This window comes from Aotus nancymaae, unplaced genomic scaffold, assembly GCF_030222135.1.
Source record: "Aotus nancymaae isolate 86718 unplaced genomic scaffold, 86718_ANA_hifiasm-v0.15.2.pri h1tg000021l, whole genome shotgun sequence".
Classification (NCBI taxonomy): Eukaryota; Metazoa; Chordata; class Mammalia; order Primates; family Aotidae; genus Aotus; species Aotus nancymaae.
Genome location: NW_026988433.1, coordinates 10836660 through 10860488, shown reverse-complemented (window position 1 = coordinate 10860488; position 23829 = coordinate 10836660). Strand labels below are relative to the sequence as shown.

General features: G+C 54.7%; 2 protein-coding genes across 3 annotated transcripts; both read left to right on the top strand.

The window, feature by feature from the left end:
• Positions 1-3692: 3692 nt before the first annotated feature.
• On the top strand, positions 3693-19494 carry LRRC43 (leucine rich repeat containing 43). Of its 2 annotated transcripts, XM_064379660.1 has the most exons (12): positions 3693-3830; positions 4804-5064; positions 6789-6899; positions 8293-8432; positions 10358-10596; positions 11804-11991; positions 13194-13447; positions 15938-16079; positions 16281-16409; positions 16489-16671; positions 16992-17025; positions 19346-19494. In XM_064379660.1, the coding sequence occupies exons 1-12, from the start codon at positions 3693-3695 to the stop codon at positions 19471-19473; spliced, it is 1947 nt and encodes a 648-aa protein (XP_064235730.1). In that variant the 3' UTR covers positions 19474-19494. The 2 variants fall into 2 exon arrangements, with proteins under 2 accessions (XP_064235730.1, XP_064235731.1); XM_064379661.1 differs by lacking the exon at positions 3693-3830 and having other exon boundaries at positions 4930-5064; positions 16492-16671.
• A 2667-nt stretch (positions 19495-22161) lies between these two features.
• Positions 22162-23766, top strand: B3GNT4 (UDP-GlcNAc:betaGal beta-1,3-N-acetylglucosaminyltransferase 4). Its single transcript, XM_064379659.1, has 2 exons — positions 22162-22214; positions 22565-23766. Exon 2 carries the CDS (start codon positions 22574-22576, stop codon positions 23618-23620), a length of 1047 nt encoding a protein of 348 aa, XP_064235729.1. The 5' UTR covers positions 22162-22214; positions 22565-22573; the 3' UTR covers positions 23621-23766.
• Positions 23767-23829: the final 63 nt, after the last annotated feature.

Below are 23829 nucleotides of genomic sequence, written 5' to 3'. Positions count from 1 at the left end.
CCTCCTGCCTTAGCCTCCTGTGTAGCTGGGCTACAGGCACACAGCACACCGTCATGCCTGGCTAATTTTTTAACTTTAATTTTTGTAGAAATAAGATCCTACTATGTTGCCCAGGCTGGTCTTGAACTGGGCTCAAGCAATCTACCCACCTTGGCTTTCCAAAGTGCTGGGGCTACAGGTGTGAACCACACACCCAGCCTAATTCAGTTTGTTTGTTTTTGAGACTGAGTCTCACTCTCACTCAGTCTGGAGTAAAGTGGCCCAATCTCGGCTCACTGCAACCTCCACCTCCCGGGTTCAAGGGATTCTCCTGCCTCAGCCTCCGGAGTAACTGGGATTACAGGTGCCTGCCACCATGCCTGGCTAATTTTTGTATTTTTGGTAGAGACAGGGTTTCGCCATGTTGGCCAAGCTGGTCTTGAACTCCAGAGCTCAAGAGATTAGCCTGCCTCGGCCTCCCAAAGTGCTGGGACTCGGCCTCCCAGGTGCGAGCCACACGGCCAGCCAGCTTTTGACACAGTGAATGAGAATGTTACGGAATGCTCAGCTGAAGACACACAGCAGGCCATTGGACGTGTGGACCTGAGCGTGAAGGAAGGAACTACCAACATAAATGTGGGTGCCATCAAGGTGTTGTGGCAGATAAAATTGTAAGCCGGTAAGAGATGAGCAGTGTGAGGTGTGGGAGTCAAGTGTGGAGCCCTGGGACATGCCTTCATTAACAGGACAAGGAGAAGATGATGATTTAGTCTAGAACATGGAGAAGGTGCTCTCAAGAGAAAAAGAAGGCCAGGAGTGGTGGCTCAAGCCTGTCATCCCCGATGACAGGCCAAGGTGAGCAGATCACGAGGTCAAGAGATTGAGAACAGCCTGGCCAACATGGTGAAAACCTGTCTCTACTAAAAATACAAAAACTAGCTGTGTGTGGTGGTGGTGACTGTAATTCCAGCTACTCAGGAGGCTGAGGCAGGAGAATCACTTGAACCCGGGAGGCGGGGGTTGCAGTGAGCCAAGATCGCGCCACTGCACTCCAGCCTGGTGACAGAGCAAGACACTGTCTCAACAAAAGTAAGAGCGAGAAAAAGAAAAGTACCAGAAATACATGTTGTCATGGAATAAGATGAAAAGTAACTTTCAAGAAGGAGGAAACAGTTGACATCATCAAAAGCCATGAAGAGGTGAAATAGGGTAAAGACTGCAGAGATACGCTAGATTGGGCAACGTAAGGTCACAGGAACTTTGCTAGGAGAGTTTGAATACATTTTTGGTTTGGTATATTGTGGCGGTTTGGGAAGTGAGGAAAAAGTGAGCATAGGCCGGCTGTGGTGGCTCACGCTTGTAATACCAGCACTTTAGGAGGCCAAGGCAGGCAGATCACTTGAGGACAGGAGTTTGAGACCATCTTGGCCAACATGATAAAGCCCTATCTCTACTAAAAATACAAAAATTAGCCAGGCATGGTGGTGGGCACCTGTAATTTCAGCTACTCGGGAGGCTTGAACCCGGGAGGCAGAGGCTGCAGTGAGCCGAGATTGTGCCACTGCACTCCAGTCCAGCGACACAGCAAGACTCCATCTCAAAAAATAAATAAGGGGAAAAAAGGGAGCCTAGACCACTGTGTAAAGAAGCGTGGATGAGAAGGAAGAGAAAAAGAGACAGTGGTGGCTGCAGGGGGACTTGGGATGAAGGGTGGAAGGGCTTCCTGGCGGGTCCCTTCTGTGCATCTTGGGTTCTATGTACCACCCAGACCTGACCTCGTCCCTGAGCCTCCTAACCAATGGCTGATTTGACAGACACCCATTGGCATCTGGACCTTAACTTGTTTCAAGCAGGATGTTTGATTTCCCCTCTGAGTCTTGTCTTCCTTCGCTGCACGTCGTCCACCTGTTGCTCCATCAAAATCCCAGGAGCCCCATCTGTGGTTCATCTCCTTGACTTATTTATATCAGTATGGACTCATAGATATTTATTTTATTCTTTGAGGGCTAGGCAGAGTGGCTCATGCCTATGATCCCAGCACTTTGGGAGGCCGAGTTGGGTGGACCACTTGAAGTCAGGAGTTCGGGACCAGCCTGGGCAACATGGTGAAACCCCATCTCTACTAAAAAATACGAAAACCTTAGCCAGGCATGGTGATGTGTGTCTGTAGTCCCAGCTACTCCGGAGGCTGAGGTGGGAGGACCACTTTAGCTTAGGAGGTCCAGGCTTCAGCGAGCTGCTATGATCACGCCACTGCACTGTAGCCTGGATGACAAAGTGAGACCTGTCTCCCCACCCCCACCCCCCCGAAAAAGGATATTTTCTTCTTTGAAAGAAGATATGGTCATCTTTTTGCCTTAAATCCCAGTTTTGGATAATTTTTCTAATAACAGTAAAGTGTCCTGATACCGTTTAGTTAAAAAGAATGAGAGATGTTGATGTGTTCTTCCACGTGGGGGATCCGTCAGAGCGGCCAGAGTGGTGGGAAAAACTGTAGGAAAAGGACGCAAACCTACTGACAAGTCAAAGGTTTTGCAGAGCCCTGGGGGAGAATAGCTGAAGGCAGCCGTTATCTAGCCCTGAGGCAGAGGGCGAGGAGTGAAGGGGACAGTTATCTTGATCAGGCTTGTTTGTTTGAAGTTGTCCAGGAACTGACCTTTGAACATCCACTGGTGAAGTTCCCTGAAAGGGGAAGAATAAGTGTTAATTACCTACAGATTGTGTTCACTCCAGGCATTCGGCACGGGGCCTGCACTGGATAAAAGCAAGCGGCTCCAGCGGCTGGGGCTGCCTCTCTGGCCACTGGAGCCAGGCAGTCCCCTCGCTGTTCTTACACTGCATGCCCTGTGTCTGAGTACTCATTTCATCCGCTGGCCGGAGTCTGCGGGACAGACCCAGAACCTCCAAAATTCATTTGTCGGAACCTGATGCCCAATGTGATAGTATTAAGAGGTGGGGTCCTTTGGGAAGTGATTCAGTTTGGGGGCTCCTCATGAATGGGATTAATGTCCTCACAAAAGGGGCTTCATAGCCGGACGCAGTGTGGATTGCCTGACCTCAGGAGTTCGAGACCAACCTGGGCAACATGGTGAAACTCCATCTCTACTAAAATACAAAAAGTTAGCCAGAAGTGGTCATGCGCCTGTGATCCCAGCTACTCGGGATGCTGAGGCAGGAGAATCGCTTGAACCTGGGAGACAGAGGTTGCAGTGAGCCGAGATTGGACCCCTGCACTCCAGCCTGGGGGACAGAGCAAGACTCCATCTGAATAAAATAAAATAAATAAAAAATAAAATGAGGTCCGAGTGCTTACACAGTTATACAGGTGGACAGTGATAAAACCCCTGACTGCAGGCTTAGAGAGACCCACTCTGGCACCCACTGGCTGGCTGGAGATGTTTGACCTTGGGGTCTCTTCTCCTTTCTCCATCTGTCAGATGAGTATAGGATGACTTTTGGTGGGGAGTGCTTGAGAGGAGTTAAGAAACAGGTCAGCTATGGCGCTCACTGCCTAAAGGAGCTGCCACACCTGGAACCACCAGCTGTGATCCCATTTTACAGATGAGGGTAGAAGAGAAAACCCAGGTGGTTGGGGCCGAGCTGTCTGTGATCCGGGTGGGGGCCTTATCTTCGCGGCAGGTGCGCGCACCTGGAGAGGCCCCGGCCCTCGCGCACGCGTCCTGGCGGTTGCCGGGCAACGCGGCCCCGCGGCCATGGAGGCGTCCTCGGAGTCCGAGTCTGAGGCCGGGCCTGGGACCCAGCGGCCCGGGACGGGGACCGTGAGCGCGGCCGTGCGCGAGCACCTGCGGAAGCTGTGTCTGCGCGAGTTCCCGTGCGGCGCAGGCAGCTGGGTGCGGGCGCCGGGGCCGGGGCTCTGGGGGCCTGGAGCGGCTGCAGGGAGGGACGCGCCCGGGCGAGCGGGGTGGGCCGAGGGGCTGGCGACAGGGGCGGGCTAGTCCCTGGGGCCTGGGATCTGCGCATTTTGAGGGCCGCCGACGTGGGGGCGGGTGGGGCTCGGGGGGTAACGGTGGGGCCCGGGCCGTGGGTACTGCCTGGGGGAGCGCAGGGCCCGTCCTGAGCACAGCAGCTGACCTGGGCCGGGGCTTCTCCCTGACTTGAAGACGCCAACACCCCAGATTTCCAGTGGGCAGGCTCCTTTTGGGGTGAAAACCTTTTGTTTTGGTCAAAGAGTTCCGCAACTTTTCCAGCCTCCGAGCATGTAATGAGAGCCCAAGGCAGCGTGAGAGGTAACTCTGAGCCTGCAGCCTGCAGCCTGCGACCTGGGGTCCAGGAGAAGGGGTCATCCCCCCATCCCGTCTCCAGAGTCATAGACTCTTCCCTCCCGTGGCTTCAACCACGAGGGGAGCCCAGGTGTGGCCCAGGAAGACAGACCTCTTGCCCAGGCTGGAGTGCAATGGCGCCATCTCAGCTCACTGCAACCTTTGCCTCCCGGGTTCAGGCAGTTCTGCCTCAGTCTCCCCAGTGGCTGACATTACAGGCCTGCGTCACCACGCCTGGCTAATTTTTGTATTTTTAGTAGAGACAGGGTTTCACCACGTTGCCCAGGCTGGTCTCAAACTCCTGACCTCAAGTGATCCTCCCGCCTCAGCCTCTCAAAGGAATGGGACGTTTTACTTATTTTGTATCTCCCCTCATCTATAGTTATATCCCTGGCTAATAATCCATCAGAATTATTGATTACTGTCTAGATTGCTAAGCTCTTTATCCCCAATCTTCCAGTTTTACGATCTGTTCCGTTTTGAGAGTCTGGCCTCCACAGGGGGCTGTGTCACACCTGGAGAAATCCCCCCTCTGCCACTGCAGAATAAGTCGCGATTTCTTCCTCAAACTTGGCGAACGTGGAGGGAGCTGGTCCCCAGAGAGCAGGACGTGGTGAGTCCCGGGGAGGAGACGGTGGAGGCCCTGCTGGGCCTGGTCCTCAGCCCGCACTCCCCCTGGGCTCTGCTGAATGACTCGAATGCGGAAGACAGTTTCCTGAGAGAACTGGCCATCCGGAGCCCGCCGATGATCAGAGACACCTTCTTCCACTCCTACTTCCGGTCCCTGCGGGCGGTGGACAAGGAGGTGAGTGCTGGGCTTGGCGGGGTGATGTTGGGGTGGCCGCTCCCCTGAGGGAGGTTGGGGGGAGGGCACCCTTCTCACAGCACCTCTGGGGGCCTCCTCTGGGGCTGGAGCCAAGGCCGGCCTGCCCTCCGGCTGCTGCATCTCCCTGGCCTGCGCGCCAGGCCCGGCCGGCTGCTCCGTCGGCCTGTGTCTCCTCTTCCTTCACCCTTGACCGCCATCTTCCATAGCTGAGTTCTGCAGTGGACCCAGCTGGGTCTAGCACAGGTTTTTCGAAGAGTCTGTTTTAGTTTGACTTCGTCTAAACCATGGGGGTCAGGGGAGGGGAGGGTTGGTGTAGTTTTATTTTAATTTCTGTCACCAAAAAGCCACCTTTGTCTACATCGGTAGCAGAGCCCTAGCTGGGCGAGGTGGCTCCCTGGTACTAATAATCCCAGCACTTTGGGAGGCTGAGGCAGGAGGTTCCTTTGAGTCTAGGTGTTAGAGACCAGCCTGGGCAACATAGTGGGACCCCGACTCTATAAAATTTTAAAATGTAGGCCAGGCGCGGCAGCTCACGCCTGTAATCCCAGCACTTTGGGAGGCCGAGGCGGGTGGATCATGAGGTCAAGAGACCGAGACCATCCTGGCCAACACGGTGAAACCCCGTCTCTACTAAAAAATGCAAAAATTAGCTGGGCATAGTGGCACGTGCCTGTAGTACCAGCTACTCGGGAGGCTGAGGCAGGAGAATTGCTTGAACCCGGGAGGTGGAGATTGCAGTGAGCCAAGATTGCGCCATTGCACTCCAGCCTGGCGCCTGGTGACAGAGACAGACTCTGTCTCAAAAACAAAACAAAACAAAAAATTTTAAATGTAGCCAGGTATGGTGGTGCATGCCTATAGCCCCAGCTACTCAGACGCCGAGACAGAAGGATCACTTGAGCTGGGGAGGTAGAGGCTGCAGTGATCATGACTGCACCATTGCACTCCAGCCTGGGTGACAGAATGAAATCGTGTCTCAATCAATCAAGCAACCGTGAGACTCTGTCTCAATAAATAAATAAATCCAGCAAGCCAGCCCAAAAATTGCCTGGAAACTTGGCCTCAGCCTTCTAAAGCCTTGGCTTTCTTTTTCCAGAGCCACTGGGAAGCGACACAGCAGTAAGGGACGAGTAGGTGACTGACTGGTAGCGGTTTGCCAGGGACTTCCAGTGTCCGTGCATAAAGTTTCGCGTCCTGGGAACAAACTCCTGTCCTGGGCAGACTGGCACATTGGTGACCCTGGAGGAGGAAGGCCCCACTGGGAAGGGCCCGTGATGTCTTTGAGGCCACGGGGAACTGAGAAGTCATGGATGAGTCACTGCAGCTTCTGGTCAGACGCTGCTCTGGGTGATTCCTGAAGACCTTGACTGACTTCAGTGCCCAGAGTTCACTGTGGCTCTGGGGTAGATGGAAAGAAGACAGGTTCCTGCCCTCATGGGCAGCCTATGGTCCGACAAAGGACACAGGCCATTGGCCTGGAAATGATGTACCACCTACAGTCAGAGGAAGGATGGAGGCTGGGAGGGGCTCTTGGATCCTGGCAGAACGATGCAGTGTGGGAACAGCCTCCGGGGAATCAGGGGGTGGGAATGGAGGGGAGGCAACTCTGATGAAGGAGCCACTGTCTTTCTGCTGTGGGCGGGGGCTCTGCGCCTGTGCTCCCTCACCCACCACGGCCCTTGGCTTCTTCTCCCCTCTTCCAGGTGACCCTGGTGGATAAAGACCTCCTGAAATTTCGAAAGCTGGAGGAATTGGTACTGAGTGCCAATCGAATCAAGCAGGTGGAAGCTGCCAATCTGCCCCCCAAACTTAAGGTGAAGGACCCCCGGTCTGTGCCAAGTCTTTGGGCCAGCACTGCCCAGAGGCCTTGCCCTACCCTGCCTGGCATAGGTGTGGCCAGCGTGGGTGGAGGCTAGGACCCAGCTCCAGGCTTTTAAAATGTAGGTCACTTTCCTCAAAAAGTTCATCATAGAATTACTGCAAGACCCAACGCTTCAATTCCTAGGTGTATCCACAAAGGAACTGAAGACAGGGACGTAGCCAGAGTCTCGTCTTCCAGAGTTCAGAGCTGTGCTGCTCATCATAGCGGAAGGGTGGGCTCAACTCAAGTGTCTAAAAACAGATGAATGGATAAACAAAAAAATGTGGTTAGGCCGGGCGTGGCGGCTCATGCCAGTTATCCCAGCACTTTGGGAGGTTGAGGGGGTCGGATCACCTGAGGTCAGGAGTTTGAGACCAGCCTGGCCAACATGGCAAAATCCCATCTCTACTATACAAAAATTAGCTGGGTGTAGTGTTGAATGCCTGTAATCCCACCTACTTGGGAGGCTGAGACAGGAGGATCGTTTGAACCTGGGAGGCAGGAGTTGCAGTGAGCTGAGATCGCGCCACTGCACTCCAGCCTGGTGACAGAGTGAGACTCTGTCTCAAGGAAAAAAAAAAGTGATCTCTCCGTACAATAGAATGCTATTCACTCATAGAAAGAAATGAAGTAGGCCTATAATCCCAGCGCTTCGGGAGGCCGAAGTGGGCAGATTGCCTGTTCTCAGGAGTTCCAGACCAGCCTGGGCAACATAGGGAAACCTGTCTCTACAAAAATACAAAAATTAGCCAAGCGTGGTGGCGTGCTCCTGTAATCCCAGCTACTCAGGAGGCTGAGGCTGGAGAATCGCTTGAACCTGGGAGGCGGAGGCTGCAGTGAGCCAAGATTGCGCCATTGCACTCCAGCCTGGGTGACAGAGCAAGACTCCACCTCAAATAATAAACAATAAATAAATTTAAAAAAAAAAGAAACAGCAACAACAAAAAAATGGGTGAGGCTGTGGATAAGAACCATGAACCGGGAAGGTTAGTGTTGGGTTTATTCCAGATCCAGCCAGGGGCCCTTTTGGCTTCCCAGGGAAGCATCCCCATGGGTTGAGAAGGTGCCAGATGCTATGCAGCTTCCCCACCGCCAGTCCGACATCACACCCTCCACCCCCCATTCCAAATGTTGACATGTCTTTCACGAAAGGAAAAGAAACTTCCCAAGACCTGCTGCCGGAATCTTTTCTTCCTGGGTCTTTCACGGGGAGGCCGGGTGGCGCCAGGCGGGGCCAGGTGTGAGTAATTTGTGATTCCTCCAAGTTTCTCAGAGCAGAAGGGTGGGCCTGCTCCTCGACACTGACTCCTGCACGGTCGTCCCGGGCCCTCTGTGTGGTCTCCCAGGTGCTGGAGCTCTACGGCAATGAGATCAGCAGCATGGAGTGTCTGTGCGCCCACCCACTCCGCCGCCTGCAGCACTTGGGGTTAGGCCACAACAAACTTCTAGGCCCCTCGGAAAGTCTCCACATCACCGCTGACCACTGGTAACTCGGGAGCCCAGATGGAAAGAGAGGGAGGGGATTAAGTCTTAGGCTGGGGGGATTCCTCCCCAGTGGCTTGAGAACTTAGCTTTGCTGTTTTCTGTAACTCCCAGTTGGCTGCTAACTCCAGACCTTTGGTTTATTTCTCTGACCCAATAGCAAAATTCCGCTGAGGCCCTGGGAAGGAGAACAAGGGGTGGTGGGTGTGAGGCAGAGCCTTTGCTTTGGTGCCATATTTTATTTTTTATTATTTATTTATTTTTTAGACGGAGACTCACTCTGTTGCCCGGGCTGGAGTGCTGTGGTGCAATCTCTGCTATGCAACCTCCACCTCCTGGTTTCAAGCAGTTCTCCTGCCTCAGCCTCCCAAGTAGCTGGGACTACATGCGCCCACCACCACGCCTGGCTAATGTTTGTATTTTTAGTGGAGACGGGGTTTCACCATGTTGGCCAGGCTGGTCTCGAACTCCTGACCTCAAGTGATCCGCCCACCTTGGCCTCCCAAAGTCCTGGGATTACAGGTGTGAGCCACCTCGCCCAGTCTGGTGCCATGTTTTAGAGCAGGGTTTCTCACCTTGGGCTTCATTGGCATTGGAGCCCCATCATTCCTTGCTGTGGTGTTGCCCTGGGCACAGCAGGATATTGAGCGGCATCCCTGGTCTCCACCTGAGAGCCAGGAGTACCTCCCTGCTAGTTGTGACAAGCAAAAATGTCTCCAGACAGAACCTAATGTCCCCTGAGCAGCAAAATCCCCCCACGCTGAGAACCACTGCCCTGGCACCAGGCCCTCCTAGCGCCAGGCGCCCCATTGCTATCAAAGGTTCAGGCTCATTAGGAAGCTGGCAGAAGGCTCCGGTCCCAGTGGATATTCACCTTGGTCTCCTTGGTGGGCAAACGGTAGAAACCTTAACATCCTGGATCTGAGGGGCAGGAGGGGACCAGAGACCACCCAGAAAAGGCCAGGAAAGGAAGCCGGGAGGGGAAGGCTTTGCAAAGCATGCTCTGAGACGTGCAGGACTTGAGCGGCTTGGCAGCATCTCCGTGGTGCCCGTTCACGGACCGGCAAGGGTGGACTGGGTAGAACCACCTCCCCTCTCTCCTTCCCCCAGGAACCTGGAGGGCATGTCCTTGGGGGGTCCAACCCTCCACACCCCTGCAGGGAAGGGAAGCTGCCTCTCTGACTCGAGTTTCCTCTTCCTCCCCTTCTCTTCTGCTCTTAGGGGAAGGGCAAGGCGGGGCGCCTTACTGGGATTGGGAGAGGCTGTGCTGACAGCGGCCCCTTGTGTTTTTCTTGTGTCTGTTCTCAGCTGAGATCAATTTGCTTTCCAGTTTGTGGCAGCAGGAAAGTCACCCTGCCCTTGCCCTGTGTCTTGGTCTGGCCGCAGGCCCCTCCCAGCCCCCTTGCCTCCTGGGGTCCCGCCCCAGTCTGGCTTCGAGATGCCATCTCCACCTTCTAGACCGCCCAGCCCTCCAGCCTCTGGCTCCCTCCTCCCAGCCCCCAACGTCAACCCCATGCCTGCCCTGTCCAAGGCTCCCCCACAGTGGCTGTCCCCGGCTGTGCTGCCCAGTCTGCCCGTAGTATTTGTGCAGAACCTCCTTGACGCACGCAGTGCATGAGGCTCCATGGGAGCTACTGAGAGGTTTGGCCAAGAAGAGGGTAGCCCTGTGAAGGGAGGCCGGTGGGGGCCAGTTGTGAGGGGCATCCCTGTGGCACTGACTGTGAGGGTAGCAGTGCTACGGAGAGAGGAGACGAGAGCCAGGCACTCATTCCCGATGTGGGTTAACTTGGGTCAAGTTAACAGGACAGGATGTGCAGCCCACGGATGGCAGAGTCCTCAGCCCCAGGCCCCCGTCTGTTTTGGCTGTAGGGCTGCTGGCCCCTGGTCACCTGGCTTCTTAACCCTCAGACGGTCCTGCTCACCTTCCAGGCCCAACCTTGTCTCCCTGGACCTGGGCTTCAATGACCTGACGGACCTGCAGAGCATGCTTGCCAGCCTGAGGACACTCCGACACCTGCGGCTGCTGGTGCTGCAGGGAAACCCGCTGGCCCTGGTGCCCTACTACCGCGGCCTCACTGTCGACAGCCTGGCCCAGCTCTGCGTGCTGGACGACGTCACCGTGTCTCCCAACGAGAAGCATCTGTTCCAGGGGCTCAGCCTCAATGGCGGTGAGGGTGCCAGCATGCAGGGAGGGGGTGGCATGTGACAGCCCAGCCTCCGCCTGGCTGTGCCCTGCCCTCCTGGTTCTGTGCACCCATCTTTCCTGCAGCTCCCCATCTGATCCAGACCCTAGTCAGGTGTAGCCTTTCTTCTGGGTCAGACCCTTCCCCAGGCTTTGATTCCTGTGATTAGGATTTGGGGACAGAAGTGGTAGTGGGAGGCCGGGTGCAGTGGCTCATACATGTAGTTGTAGCACTTTGGGAGGCTGAAGTGATCACTCTTTGGGATCCCTTGAAGTCAGGAGTTCAGCACCAGCCTGGCCAACAAGTATCTCGTCTCTACTAAAAATACAAAAATTAGCTGAGTATGGTGGTGGGTACCTGTAATCCCAGCTACTTGGGAGGCTGGGGCATGAGAATCTCTTGAACTCAGGAGGTGGAGGTTGCAATGAGCTGAAATAATGCCACTGCACTCCAGCCTGGCCACAGAGCAAGGCCCTGTCTCTTAAAAAAAAAAAAAAATAGCCGGGTATGGTGGCTCACACCTGTAATCTCAGCACTTTGGGAGGCTGAGGCGGGCAGATCACCTGAGGTCGGGAGTTCAAGACCAGCCTGACCAACATGGAGAAACCCCATCTCTATTAAAAATACAAAATTAGCCAGGCGTGGTGGCGTGTGCCTGTAATCTGAGCTACTTGGGAGGCTGAGGCAGGAGAATCACTTGAACCTGGGAGGTGGAGGTTGTAGTGAGCCGAGATCGCGCCACTGCACTCCAGCCTGGGCAACAAGAGCGAAACTCCATCTTAAAATACAATAATAAAATAAAATAACATATAGGGAGTTGGGACGGTTATTTCAATTAGCCTTTTCATCTCCCTGCTGGCTTGAGATCGCCCCCTTGTGGCCCATGCCACAAGGTGCACCGGAGGCTTCTCCAGGTCATAGTGACATGCTAGATAATGCTAAGGTGACCTGCAGAGCAGCCCTCATCACCGCCATACACAGATCAGGAAAACAAGGCCAAAGAGGGATGTGATGACACCCAAATCACTCCAGGTCAGCTTGCCAGAGTGGCACGTGAACCTGACTGCCCCACTAAGGCTCAGCCCCGAGTGGTGGAGAGAATCCGGGGACCCGTACCTTCCCGGCCCTCTCGTTTTCTGTCTGCCCACTTCTATTCCACGTGCCCCTCTGTCCTGCCCATTCCTCTCTGCAGATCTCTTGGCACAGGAAGCGCAGTTTGTGGTGACCATTGGAAACGTCAGGGGAGTTCTGGACACCTCTCTCTCGGACCCGGAACCAGGGCCCGAAGGCCCTTTCATCACTTACAGCTATTATGTGACCTACGATTTTGTGAAAGACGAAGAAGGTGACGCGAATGAGTACACGGACGTGCTGGCCGAGGTGCGCCCCGGGCTGTCCCCGGGAGTATGGGGGGGCCCTTGTGCAGGCTGAACTGCTTCGTGGACCCAGGAAAATCCTTTTAATTAATTAATTTATTAACTTATTGAGGCAGAGTCTTGCTCTGTCACTCAGGCTGGAGTGCAGTGGTGTGATCTTGGCTCACTGTAACTTCTGCCTCCCGGTTCAAGCGATTATCCTGCCTCAGCCTCCCCAGGAGCTGGGATTACAGGTGCCCATCACTACACCTGGCTAATTTTTATATTTTTAGTAGAGATGAAGTTTCACCATGTTGACCAGGTTGGTTTTGAATTCCTGAGTTCAAATGATCCCCGGCCTCCTGAAGTGCTGGGATTACAGGTGTGAGCCACCGTGCCTGGCCAAGGAAAATCCTTTTTTGTGTTTTTTTAAGATGGAGTCTCACTCTGTTACCCAGGCTGGAGTGCAGTGGTGTGATCTCAGCTCACTGCAACCTCCCGGGTTCAAGCGATTCTCCTGCCTCAGCCTCCTGAGTAGCTGGGATTACAGGCGTGGGCTACCACACCCAGCCAATTTTTGTATTTTTAGTAGAGATGGGTGTTTCACCGCATTGGCTAGGATGGTCTGGAACTCCTGACCTTGTGATCTGCCCACCTCAGCCTCCCAGAGTGCTGGGATTACAGGCGGGAGCCACTGCCTCCAGCCTGGAAAATTCTTAATGTGGAATCCGGTGATTCATGCAGGGACCTGGCTTCAGCTCAGCCTCTTTCTTGCAGCTAGAGCTATTTTCCGCCATGCACACACTCCCCTTGCCCTCTTAAAATAAAAAATAGAAAATAAATAAAATAAAAAATCTGAGCCTAAAAAGCCACCCAGCGTTTCATAACTCAGCCCCTTGCTCCCAGCCCCATTCTGCAATTTCTACAACTCCTTCTACCTCCCTCCATATCAGAAGTAAACCCAGGGACACCATCCGACTAGGGGAAGCGTGATGACACTGGTCTCCTGCTCCCACGTGGAAGTGGTTATTGCTTTCACACTTAATGTAGGTCTTTCAGAAGAGACAAGACTGGGTTTCTCAGAGCCTTCCTGCCTCCTAGCATGGTTCGTCTGCTCACACGTGAACCTCATCTAGATGTTGGGAGCTGTGTTACAGACATGCCCCGGGCATCAGCTGAGCACGTCTTGGAGACAGCAACCTTGGACGAGTTTCTGCCTTCCTGCAGATCGTCAAGCCCTCTCCCAGCTCAGAATTATTAGTTGAGGAATCTCCTGAAGAGGTCATTGAAAACGTCGTTGAAGATGTTGTTGAAGAGGTCACCAAAGAAGGGTCTCTGGAGTCTGAGGTGGAGGAGTGGGGAGAGTCGGAGTTGTCCGTCGTCTCCGTCCCTTCAACCGTCTTGCCAACGCCGAGGGCCTCTGCGGAAGAGCTGGCCAAGTTGCGGCCGCGTATAGATCCCCGGCTCTGCCCATCCCCAGGGTAAGGATGGAAACCTGAACCAGGGCAAGTGGTCAGAGCAGTAGGGTCATAGCCTAGACCACACTGTGGCCTCTGCTTAAAAGTCCTGAGGTGGGCTAGGCGCAGTGGCTCACACCTGTAATCCCAGCACTTTGAAAGGCCAAGGCAGGCAGATCATGAGGTCAAGAGATCAAGACCATCCTGGCCAACATGGTGAAACCTCGTCTCTACTAAAAATATAAAAATTAGCTGGGTGTGGTGGTGCACACCTGTAGTCCCAGCCACTCGGGAGGCTGAGGCAGGAGAATTGCTTGAACCCAGGAGGCGGAGGTTGCAGTGAGCTGAGATTATGCCACTACACTCCAGCCTGGCAACAGAGCGAGACTCCATCGGGAAAATATAAAAAAAAACAGTCCTGAGGCTGAGTCACTCCTGGATCCCCCACCCCCAGGAATGGTTAAGGCCCCACTAGGCTGTTAGCTGTGCAGGGGGCATTTGGATTCAGCGTTCAGCCCTCTTTCCTGGAGGGTTGAACACTAAATCCTTCTACTCTAACCGCCTACTCAAAGTACAACTGAGTTCCACTTCCCTGACCAGCCAAGATTTTTGGAGTAATTAAATTTCTTTTTTGGGGGGACTGAGTCTCACTCTGTCACCCAGGCTGGAGGTCAGTGGCATGACTCTGGCTTACTACCACCTCCACCTCCCAGGTTCAAGCAATTCTCATGCCTCAGCCTGTAGCTGGGTCTACAGGCATGCCTGGCTAATTTTTGTATTTTTAGTAGAGACAGGGTTTCGCCACGTTGGCCAGGCTGGTCTCAAACTCCTGGTCCCAAGTGATCTGCCTGCCTCGGCCTCCCAAAGTGCTGGGATTACTGGCGTGAGCCGCTGCGCTTGGCCTGACTTTCTTGAGTTGATTGATGATAAATTAACGGCCCTTCCTTGGGTGGGAAAACCTTTTTTGGTTTAACATTTTAATCCATCTAAGGTGTATTCTGGCGTATCGAGTGCTGTAAGGATCTTCCAGCCTGTATACTGTGTTCTTTCTTGCCTGAGTCCAATCTAGCTCCATTCCTTCTTTTTTGTGCTACTTTTGTTATGAAGATTATAGTAATTTTCATAAATATTTTATTATAAACATATTAATGTTACAGACCAGACTCAACAATACATTGTTATAATTATTATCTTATATAATCCATGTCTTGCAGAGAAGAAAGGAGAACACAAATATATTTATAAATTTTTTTTTTTTTTTTTTTGAGACAGAGTCTTGCTCTGTCACCCAGGCTGGAGTGCAGTGCCATGATCTCCACTCACTGCAACCTCTGCCTCCTGGGTTCAAGTGATTCTCCTGCCTCAGCCTCCCCAGTAGCTGGATTACAGGCGCCTGCCATCATGCCAGGCTAATTTTTGTATTTTTAGTAGAGACAGCATTTTACCATGTTGGCCAGGCTGGTCTCGAACTCCTGACCTCGTGATCCATCTGCTTCGGCCTCGCAAAGTGTTAGGATTACAGGTGTGAGCCACCGCCCCTGGCCAAAGTGTTTTTTTGTTTGTTTTTGTGTGTGTGTGTGTGTGTTTTTTTTTTAAAACTTGTTAACCATCTTAGTTACCATTTCTGGTTCCTTTCATATCTTCCTTTAGAATTGATTTACTGTTGTGGCTCATGCCTGTAATCTCAGCACTTTGGGAAGCCGAGATGCATGGGTCACTTGAGGTCAGGAGTTCGAGCCCAGCCTGCCCAACATGGTGGAACCCTGTCTCTACTAAACATACTAAATACAAAAAATTAGCCAGAAGTGGTGACGCACACCTGTAATCCCAGCTACTTGAGAGGCCAAGGCAGAAGAACTGCTTGAACCCAGAAGGCAGAAGTTGCAGTGAGCCAAGATTGATTGCACCACCGCATTCCAGCCTGGGCAATAAAAGTGAGACTCTTGTCTCAAAAAAAAAAAAAAAAAAAAAAAAGATTTACTATCTGGTTTCATTCCCTCCTTCATTGATTTACTATCTGGTCTCCTCTCCCCTCCCCTCCCCTCCCCTCCCCTCCCCTCCCCTCCCCTCCCCTCCTTTTCCCGCCTCTTTGTTCCTTTATCTGTTTCTTGTGGTGGGGTTTCACTATGTTGACCAGGCTGGTCTTGAACTCCTGGGTTCAAACGATCCTCCCATCTCGGCCTCCCAAAGTGCTAGGATTAGAAGCGAGAGCCACCATGCTCAGCCCTTTGCTGAACTTTTAACAAATAACTCTCGGTGCGTTTCGAATGGTTTTTAGCAGTTGTTCAGGGTGGTCTTGCCCTTGAAGGAGGGCCCCATGTGCCCTTTTTTCCTTTTGCTGTCTCCTCTGCGTCCACATTCCTTTCTGGCCTTCTGGTCCCCTCACCCTGCCTGGTGGCAGCCAGGTCCCCTGCCTCACTCTGTGGGCTTTGATGTCCCCTCACAGTCCTGTCCCGGGTTCCTGGCCACAGCCCCTGGGTGACGGCACCATGTCTTCATCTCTCCTTTCCCAAGGACCGTCCTCTTCAGCACCACTCACAAGCCCTGGGCTGAGGTCATCCCATGCAACTATGAGATGCAGCATGTGCTCAGGGACCTGGTGCCACTGAAGGCCTTCCTGCTGGCGGGGACCACCGTGACTATTGTGGAGGAGAAGGTGGGCAGGTGGAGGCAGTGCCTGGCCGCCCACAGGCTGCACCTCTGCCCCTGTTCCTGTTTCCATTGGGCCGTCCCCTATAGGAGCCTCACTCCCTGGTTAGCTGAGGTCTCAGCACCGCTCCGGAAAGGGTGAGGGAGAGGCGACCCCAGGCAGCCACCGTGGGCCTCTGCTCACTTGAGGCCACATCCCTGCCCCCAGATTCTCTCCTGGCCGGTGGTGCTGCCTGCTGTCGACAGTCCCCTGTCTGCCAAGAAAGGAAAAGGAGAGAAAGACAAGAAAGAGAAGGAGAAAGACAGGAAGGGGAAAGGAGAGAAAGAGCCGGCCAAGGTACCGGGCCCTGGTGCCGGGGAGGGTGGTCTGGCCACAGCCTCGTCTTGCCTCGTCCCACCCTCCTGGCCTCCCCCAGCAGGCACCAAAGAAGAAGAAGGAGCCACCAAAGGAGCTCCGGCAGGACCCCCCCATCCTGCAGGTGCTAGGCCGAGGCCTGGTGGTTCTGGAGCCCCTGCTGGTGGGGGAGCCCCTGGTGTCCACCGTGTGCAACTTTGGCGTGGTCCGCACCTTGGCATCCGACAGGCTGGCATTTGCCAAGGTACCACATCCTCCACCTCTGCCTTTGCCCTCCCCACGGGAACCCTGAGGGCAAGCAAGGGCTGTGGGCCCAGGTCACCGGATGGGGAGAAGGGGGTGGGGAGGGCTTTTTCCTGGGTCACACAGCCGGGTGCTGGTGCTGCCGCCTGCACACAGGGCCCCTCCGTGGGTTTCAGCCCAGTCAGCCTTCCCCTTGGGGTGGGTACCCTCTCTGAGAGACCCCCACCTTCCTGGACCTGTTAGAGGGAATGGAGGAGGTGGGGCCCCAGAGAAACCCCTTCTCCAGCACCTCCTCTCTCGTTTTGTGGTTCTTTCTCTCAGGAATCAAAGAAGATTAAGAAACCTGCCAAAAAAGGTGAGTGCCGGTGGTGAAGACCAATGGCAGGGAGTGGCAGGAGGACCTGCCGAGGGCCAGCTCTGGTAGAGGCCAAAGGAACAGAAGGGCAGGGAATGGGCGCTTCTGGCCTGGGGAGCGGCCACGTCCCACCTTAGGATCCAATGTTAATATTCCTTCCCTGCAGCCCTCAGACCACCAGGCCTGTGGTTTGTGATGCAGGTGGGGAGGGCGCCTGTGGTAGAGCCACAGCAGGGTGAGGGTTCATAGCTGGGGTGGCTTGGGGTCCCTCTGCTTCCGAGGTGTCTGCCTCTAGCTCGAGGCTACTGGGCCTCATTTGCTGTAAGAGGAGCCTGGATTTGTCCTGGGGGGAGCTGCAGAAGCATCTGAAATGGGTGCATCTCGGGTTTGAGGTTCAGAAAGAATGTCTGGCTGGGAGGGAGAGGAGACAGGGAGAGCTGTGGGAGGCGGCTGCAAAGCCTGAGGCCCGATCATAGCCGAGCAGCCATCATGCTGAAGCTGAAAAGTGGAAACAGGCACAGGGCGGTGGCTCACACCTGTAATCTCAGCACTTTGGGAGGCTGAGGTGGGTGGATCACTCAAGGTCAGGAGTTCGAGACCAGCCTGGCCAACATGGTGAAACTCTGTCTCTACTAAAAATACAAAAATTAGCCAGGTGCGGTGGCAGGTGCCTGTAATTCCAGCTACTCAGGAGACTGAGGCAGGAGAATCGCTTGCACCCGGGAGGCAGAGTTTGCAGTGAGCCAAGATCAAGCCATTGCACTCCAGCCTGAGCAACAGTGAGACTCTGTTTCAAAAAAATAAATAATAAAATAAAATCACTGAAGGAGTAAATGTTGGCGGGCATACACTACTGGACTTCAAAACCCGTGCCTAGACGAACACGTGATTTGTGATACTTACCTGTGGGTTAAGATGGACTTAAAAAGGTTTGTTTTTTTTTGTAAATCTCTTTAATGTCTAGCTGAATTGAAGACACCTGGATTCTTATAGCTACTTCTGCAGTCAACTGCTTGCAATATGTTGCTGTAATTGAAGTGCATAAAGAAAATCCAACCTCAGACCCATAATTGGAAAAGAGGGGAGTATTTGACCCTCAAATAATTGGGGATATTTTTCTTTAAAATTACACCAAATTTGACAAGTGGTAGTTTCTTAAAGGTTCTTACACTGTGAAAACAATGTATACTGAATTTTTCATAATCAGATTAAATTCATTGGCCTAGTTTACACGTTGAATGGATATTTTACCATGCACAATTTGTAACATGCGTGAGTTACTTATGAAATACAGGTTAACCAACTTACGCAGATGTTCCAACCGTTGACCCCCGTCACTATCCATTTTCCATAAATCACGTTCTTTACGATCACCACCCACGTCATTAGAAAGGTCTTTGAGTATTGGAAAATCGATAAAATTCATGGTGGCAGATACAATGTGATCTCATTTTTAGGGCAAATGTTATAAATCTATTGAAATACTTTCAGTTGTTTTGCCTGAAGTGCCAGAATTACAGACTTTTTTTTTTCTTTTTAACTGTTGCCCAGGCTGGACTGCAGCAGCGTGATCTTGGCTCACTGCAACCTCCGCTTCCCGGGTTCAGGCGATTCTCCTGCCTCAGCCTCCGTTGTAACTGACACTACAGGCGCACACCACCACACTCGGCTAATTTTTGTATTTTTAGTAGAGACAGGGTTTCAACATGTTGGCCAGAATAGTCCCGATCTCCTGACCTCGTGATCCACCTGCCTCCGCCTCCCAAAGTGCTGGGATTACAGGTGTGATCCACCGCACCTGGCCGAATTACTTCATTTTTGAGAAAATATCTGCAGCCAGGCGCGGTGGCAATACCAGCACTTTGGGAGGCCGAGGGAGGGCGGATCACTTGAAGTCAGGAGTTCGAGACCAGCCTAGCCAACATGGTGAAACCCCTGTCTCTACTAAAAATTAGCCAGTCGTAGTGACGGGTGACTGTAATCCCAGCTACCGGGGAGGCTGAGGCAGGAGAATCGCTTAAACACGGGAGGTGGCGGTTGCAGGGAGCCGAGATCACGCCACTGCACTCCAGCCTGGGCGACGGAGCAAGACACTCTCAAAATAAAAAGCAGCTAGTTCGTCTTGCAACTCACAGCTGCGACTTATTAAATGATCTAATTCAATGCAATTTTATTTCATTTCTCATTACGGTTAAGACCCGAAGACCGAAAACCCCCGCCAGGACGGAGTCCAGGGCTTGCATTTGGGATGGGTCAGGGCGGCCGAGAACGCCAGCCCATTTGTCTCCCGGGACTCATGCTCGCGTTTTTATTTTCCCAGAAAAGCCAAAAGCCGTGATTCCCGTCTACGAAGGCGATTACCACCCCGAGCCCCTGACTGTGGAGGTGCAGATCCAGCTGAACCAGTGCCGCTCGGCGGAGGAGGCGCTGCGCAAGTTCGCCGTGTAGGGCGCGGGCAGTAAAGGCTGTTCCCAGCACTCCCGCCTCGGCGTCGGTTTCGCCGCGCGCGTCGGAGGGCGGGTGTGGCTCCGGGGTCCTGGGGAGGAGGAGCCTCTGCCCCACTCGGCTCGTGCGGACCCCAGGATTGGGTCGGGGACGGGACACGTGCGTCCAGCCGCGGGCGTGGCAGAGACTGGCGGCCCGGAGTCCGCCCTCCCCAAAGCCCCGCCTCCCCATAAGCCCCGCCCCCATAATCCCCCCGCCCAAAAGAGCCCCCATTCGAGCTCCGCCCACCCGAGCCCTGCGAGCTCCGCGCACCTGGGCACTATCCGCCCTGGCTCCGCTGCGCTAGCTCCTCGCCTCTGCCCCGGCGTCACGCTCAGGTAGGTCGGGAACCGGGATCCCGCTGCTGTGAGGGGGGCTGGGTCACCATGTGGGCAGGGGCGTCGCTAGGGCGGCCGTACCTTTGCACCCCGCAGCCCGCTCTCCGGTCCCCGCCCGGGTGCTGCGCGGGTCTGGCCTTGGCAGGCCGGGCTCAGGGCCCACGGGCCGCTCGGCTTCGGTTCTCCGGGCTGGGGATAGAGGCTGGAGCCGGGCGTCGTGGACCCCGCCAGCCTGGGCTGTCCGCCCCCAACGCGCCGCGCTGCCGCCAGCCTGGGCCCGAGGCCCCCCGCGGGGTGGGTCCCTGTCTCCGCCAGCTCTCTAGAGACCGTCGCGTTGAAAGAATGAACAAGAGCTCGGCCCCTGCCCACGCCGGGGCACTTGGGTCACCGAGTCCTGTGGGGACCCGAGGCGTCAGTCGCCCCAGGCTGAGCCTCAGGACCCGCAACCACCAGGAGGGGTCGTGCGCCCCGCGGCGGGTGGAGAGCAGGGCTCTGGGGTCACCGCGACGGGGACCCTGCTCGGAGGGCGGCGGGGTGAGGCCGTGCGGCCTCGTGGGGACGCCCGCGGAGGGACGGCGCCGCCCGGGCCGCGGCACAGTCTGGGTTGAAACCTCCCGGGACGGAACCAAGCCACCTACTGTGCGCCCTTCTCGGTGAATGGCACCGCCGCCCACCCGGGCCCCTCGCCCACAGCCCGCGGTGCTCGCACACCTGAGACCCATCTCGCTCCGACCCCGCCACCGCCCGGCATTCTGAGCACGGAGACAGCCTCCAGCTGCCCTTCCTCCTTCCTCCCCAGCTTTCCTCAGCCCACCAGGGAATAAGGAGTAGGAGTGACCTTTTACCAAACGTAGATCTTTCACGGCCTCTGCCAGCCCTTCCTATCCCCCCGCCCCTCCCCCGCATAGATATCCAGGACACTCAGAAAATTCCGGTAGGTGGCTTATGCCTGTAGTCCCAACACTTTGGGAGACCAAGATGGGAGGATCGCTTGAGGCCAGGAGTTCCAGACCAGCCCAGGCAACAAAGGGAGACCACATCTCTACAAAACATAGCCGGGCCCTGCACGCCTGCAGTCCTAGCTACTGGGGAGGCCGAGGCCAGAGGATCGCTTGAAGCCAGGAGTTCCAGGCTGCAGTGAGCTATGATTGTGCCACTGCACTAGAGTCTGGGTGACAGAGACCCTGTCTCAAACAAAACAACAAAAAGCCTAGCTCTTTCACTAGCCTGGCTGGCGTCTCCTACTGTAAACCCGCTTGGGCCCCCCACCTTCTCTCTCCCCTCACTCCTGCTCTGGAGCCGCCTGACTGCCCTGGGCCTGCAGAGCCCCTAGGTCTTCACACAAGGTACCCTTCCTCACTCAGTTCTTGCTCAAATGTCCCTCCATCAAGGAGGGCTTTGTTAGCTACCCTTGGCTATGGGATCTGTCCTCCGCCATTTCACTTCGTTAGGCTGTAACTTCTAGGCGTACCTGGTTTCTGTGTGTTTTGTGCTCTCCTGTCAGGGCAGCGGCCCTATCTTCTTGCCACTGAATCCCTAGCACCTACGGCAGTGGCCAGTGCGGCAGACTGGTCAGAGGTGAAGGGCCGAAGACTTGGCAGTGGAGGGGACTGGGGCAGAGACAGACACTGGAGGGACAAAAATGATGAGAAACTGAAGCCTGTCTCTGCTACTGTGGACCTCGGGCAGGCCATTCTGGTGGATTCCATCTCCTCCTCTTTGGGTCCCTGGGAGAAATCAGCACTTAGAATGGGGTGGGAAGGCGGGGCGGGGTGTCTCAGAAGCCAACCCTGATACAAGTCCCCAGCTTTCCTGCTTCCCTCTTGCTGTGTGTTTTGTCTCACTGACTCCCCCTGGAAGACCTGATCTCTGAGGCAGGTGTGAAGGGGTGTGTGCTTTGCTGGCCACGGCCACCCTGTGGTGCTGGTTCCTCTCCCAGGGAGGCAGTGCACTCCCAGTCATCTTGGAAAGGCCCAACACAGAACCTCACAGGCACCAGGCTTTTTTGGGAGAGTTTGGCTTCACACTTGAAGAGCCCTGAATGTCAGTTTCATGCTTAGTGAATTTGATCCAAAGCTATACTAAGTCTGTGCCATTTTCTTTTTTTGAGACGGAGTTTCACTCGTTGCCCAGGTTGGAGTGCAATGACGCATTCTCGGCTCACCGCAACCTCCACCTCCTGGGTTCAAGCAATTCTCCTGTCTTAGCCTCTCAAGTAGCTGGGATTACAGGCATGTGCCACCATGTCCGGCTAATTTTTTTGTATTTTTAGTAGAGAACAGGGTTTCACTATGTTGGCGAGGATGGTCTTGATCTCTCGACCTCGTGATCCACCCGCCTCTTCCTCCCAAAGTGCTGGGATTACAGGTGTGAGCCACTGTGCCCGGCCCATTTTCACTAAAACTCATCAGGTGCTCGAGTTTCCTGGGAGAAAGGCGGAGAACGTTTATGGTGTCAGCTGTAAAGTGGCTGCAAGTCATTTTGGGAAACAGACCCAGGAGTCCTCAGATGATGGCAGAGAGCAAGGCTGGCTGTGCTTGGCCCATCCTCAGGGGAGGGAGGACTCTGGAAAGAGCCTGAGGACACGCTGAGAATAAAGGAAGCCTAGAGGCCAGCAGGGACTTAGCTGCTGGGGTACACATAACTCCTGCCCAGCTCCTGGGGACAGGCACAGGGACCTGGGACTGGGACCTGCTCAGGTGGCTCTCTCCTTGCAGGGATTGGCAATGCTCCGCAAGCTGGGCTGGCTGGTCTCCTACAGCCTGGTTGTGCTGTTGCTGGGCTGCCTGCTCTTCCTGAGGAAGGAGGCCAAGCCCATGGGAGACCCCACAGCCCGCCAGCCTTTCTGGGCTCCTTCAGCGCCCTGCCACAGCCGATGTCCACCCAACCACACAGTGGCTAGTGCCTCTCTGTCCTTGCCTAGTCGTCACCGCCTCTTCTTGACCTATCTCCACTGCCGAAATTTCTCTATCTTGTTGGAGCCTTCAGGCTGTTCCGAGGACACCTTCTTGCTCCTGGCCATCAAGTCACAGCCTGGTCACGTGGAGCGGCGGGCGGCTATCCGCAGCACATGGGGTAGGGCTAGCGGCCAACAGCTAAAGCTGGTATTCCTCCTAGGGGTGGCAGGACCCACTCCCCCAGCACAGCTGCTGGCCTATGAGAGTAGAGAGTTTGATGACATCCTCCAGTGGAACTTCACTGAGGACTTCAACCTGACACTCAAGGAGCTACACCTGCAGCGCTGGGTGGCGGCTGCCTGCCCCCAGGCCCACTTCATGCTAAAGGGAGATGATGATGTCTTTGTCCACGTCCCCAATGTGCTAGAGTTCCTGGATGGCTGGGACCCGGCTCAGGACCTCCTGGTGGGAGATGTCATCCGCCAAGCCCTGCCCAACAGAAACACTAAGGTGAAATACTTCATCCCACCCTCAATGTACAGAGCCAGCCACTACCCACCCTATGCTGGTGGGGGAGGATATGTCATGTCCAGAGCCACTGCGCAGCGCCTCCAGGCTGCCATGGAAGAGGCTGAACTCTTCCCCATCGATGATGTCTTTGTAGGTATGTGCCTGAAGAGGCTAGGGCTGAGCCCCACACATCATGCTGGCTTCAAGACGTTTGGAATCCGGCGGCCCCTGGACCCCTTAGACCCCTGCCTGTATAGGGGGCTCCTGCTGGTGCACCGCCTGAGCCCCCTCGAGATGTGGACCATGTGGGCACTGGTGACAGATGAGGGGCTCAAGTGTGCGGCTGCCCCCATACCCCAGCGCTGAAGGGTGGGTTGGACAACAGCTCGAGAGTGGACTCTTGATTTTCTATCATGATGAGAAATTGATCCCTGCTGGTCTACAGCAAATGCTGACTTGAGTTGTTGTAACCCCTCACCTTGTTAGCTCTAATTAAAAACACTGCAACCTGGCTAACTTGTGTTGAATGGGAGCCAAAGTGGTGCCAGGAACCTGTCGGCGGATTCCTGAAGCCT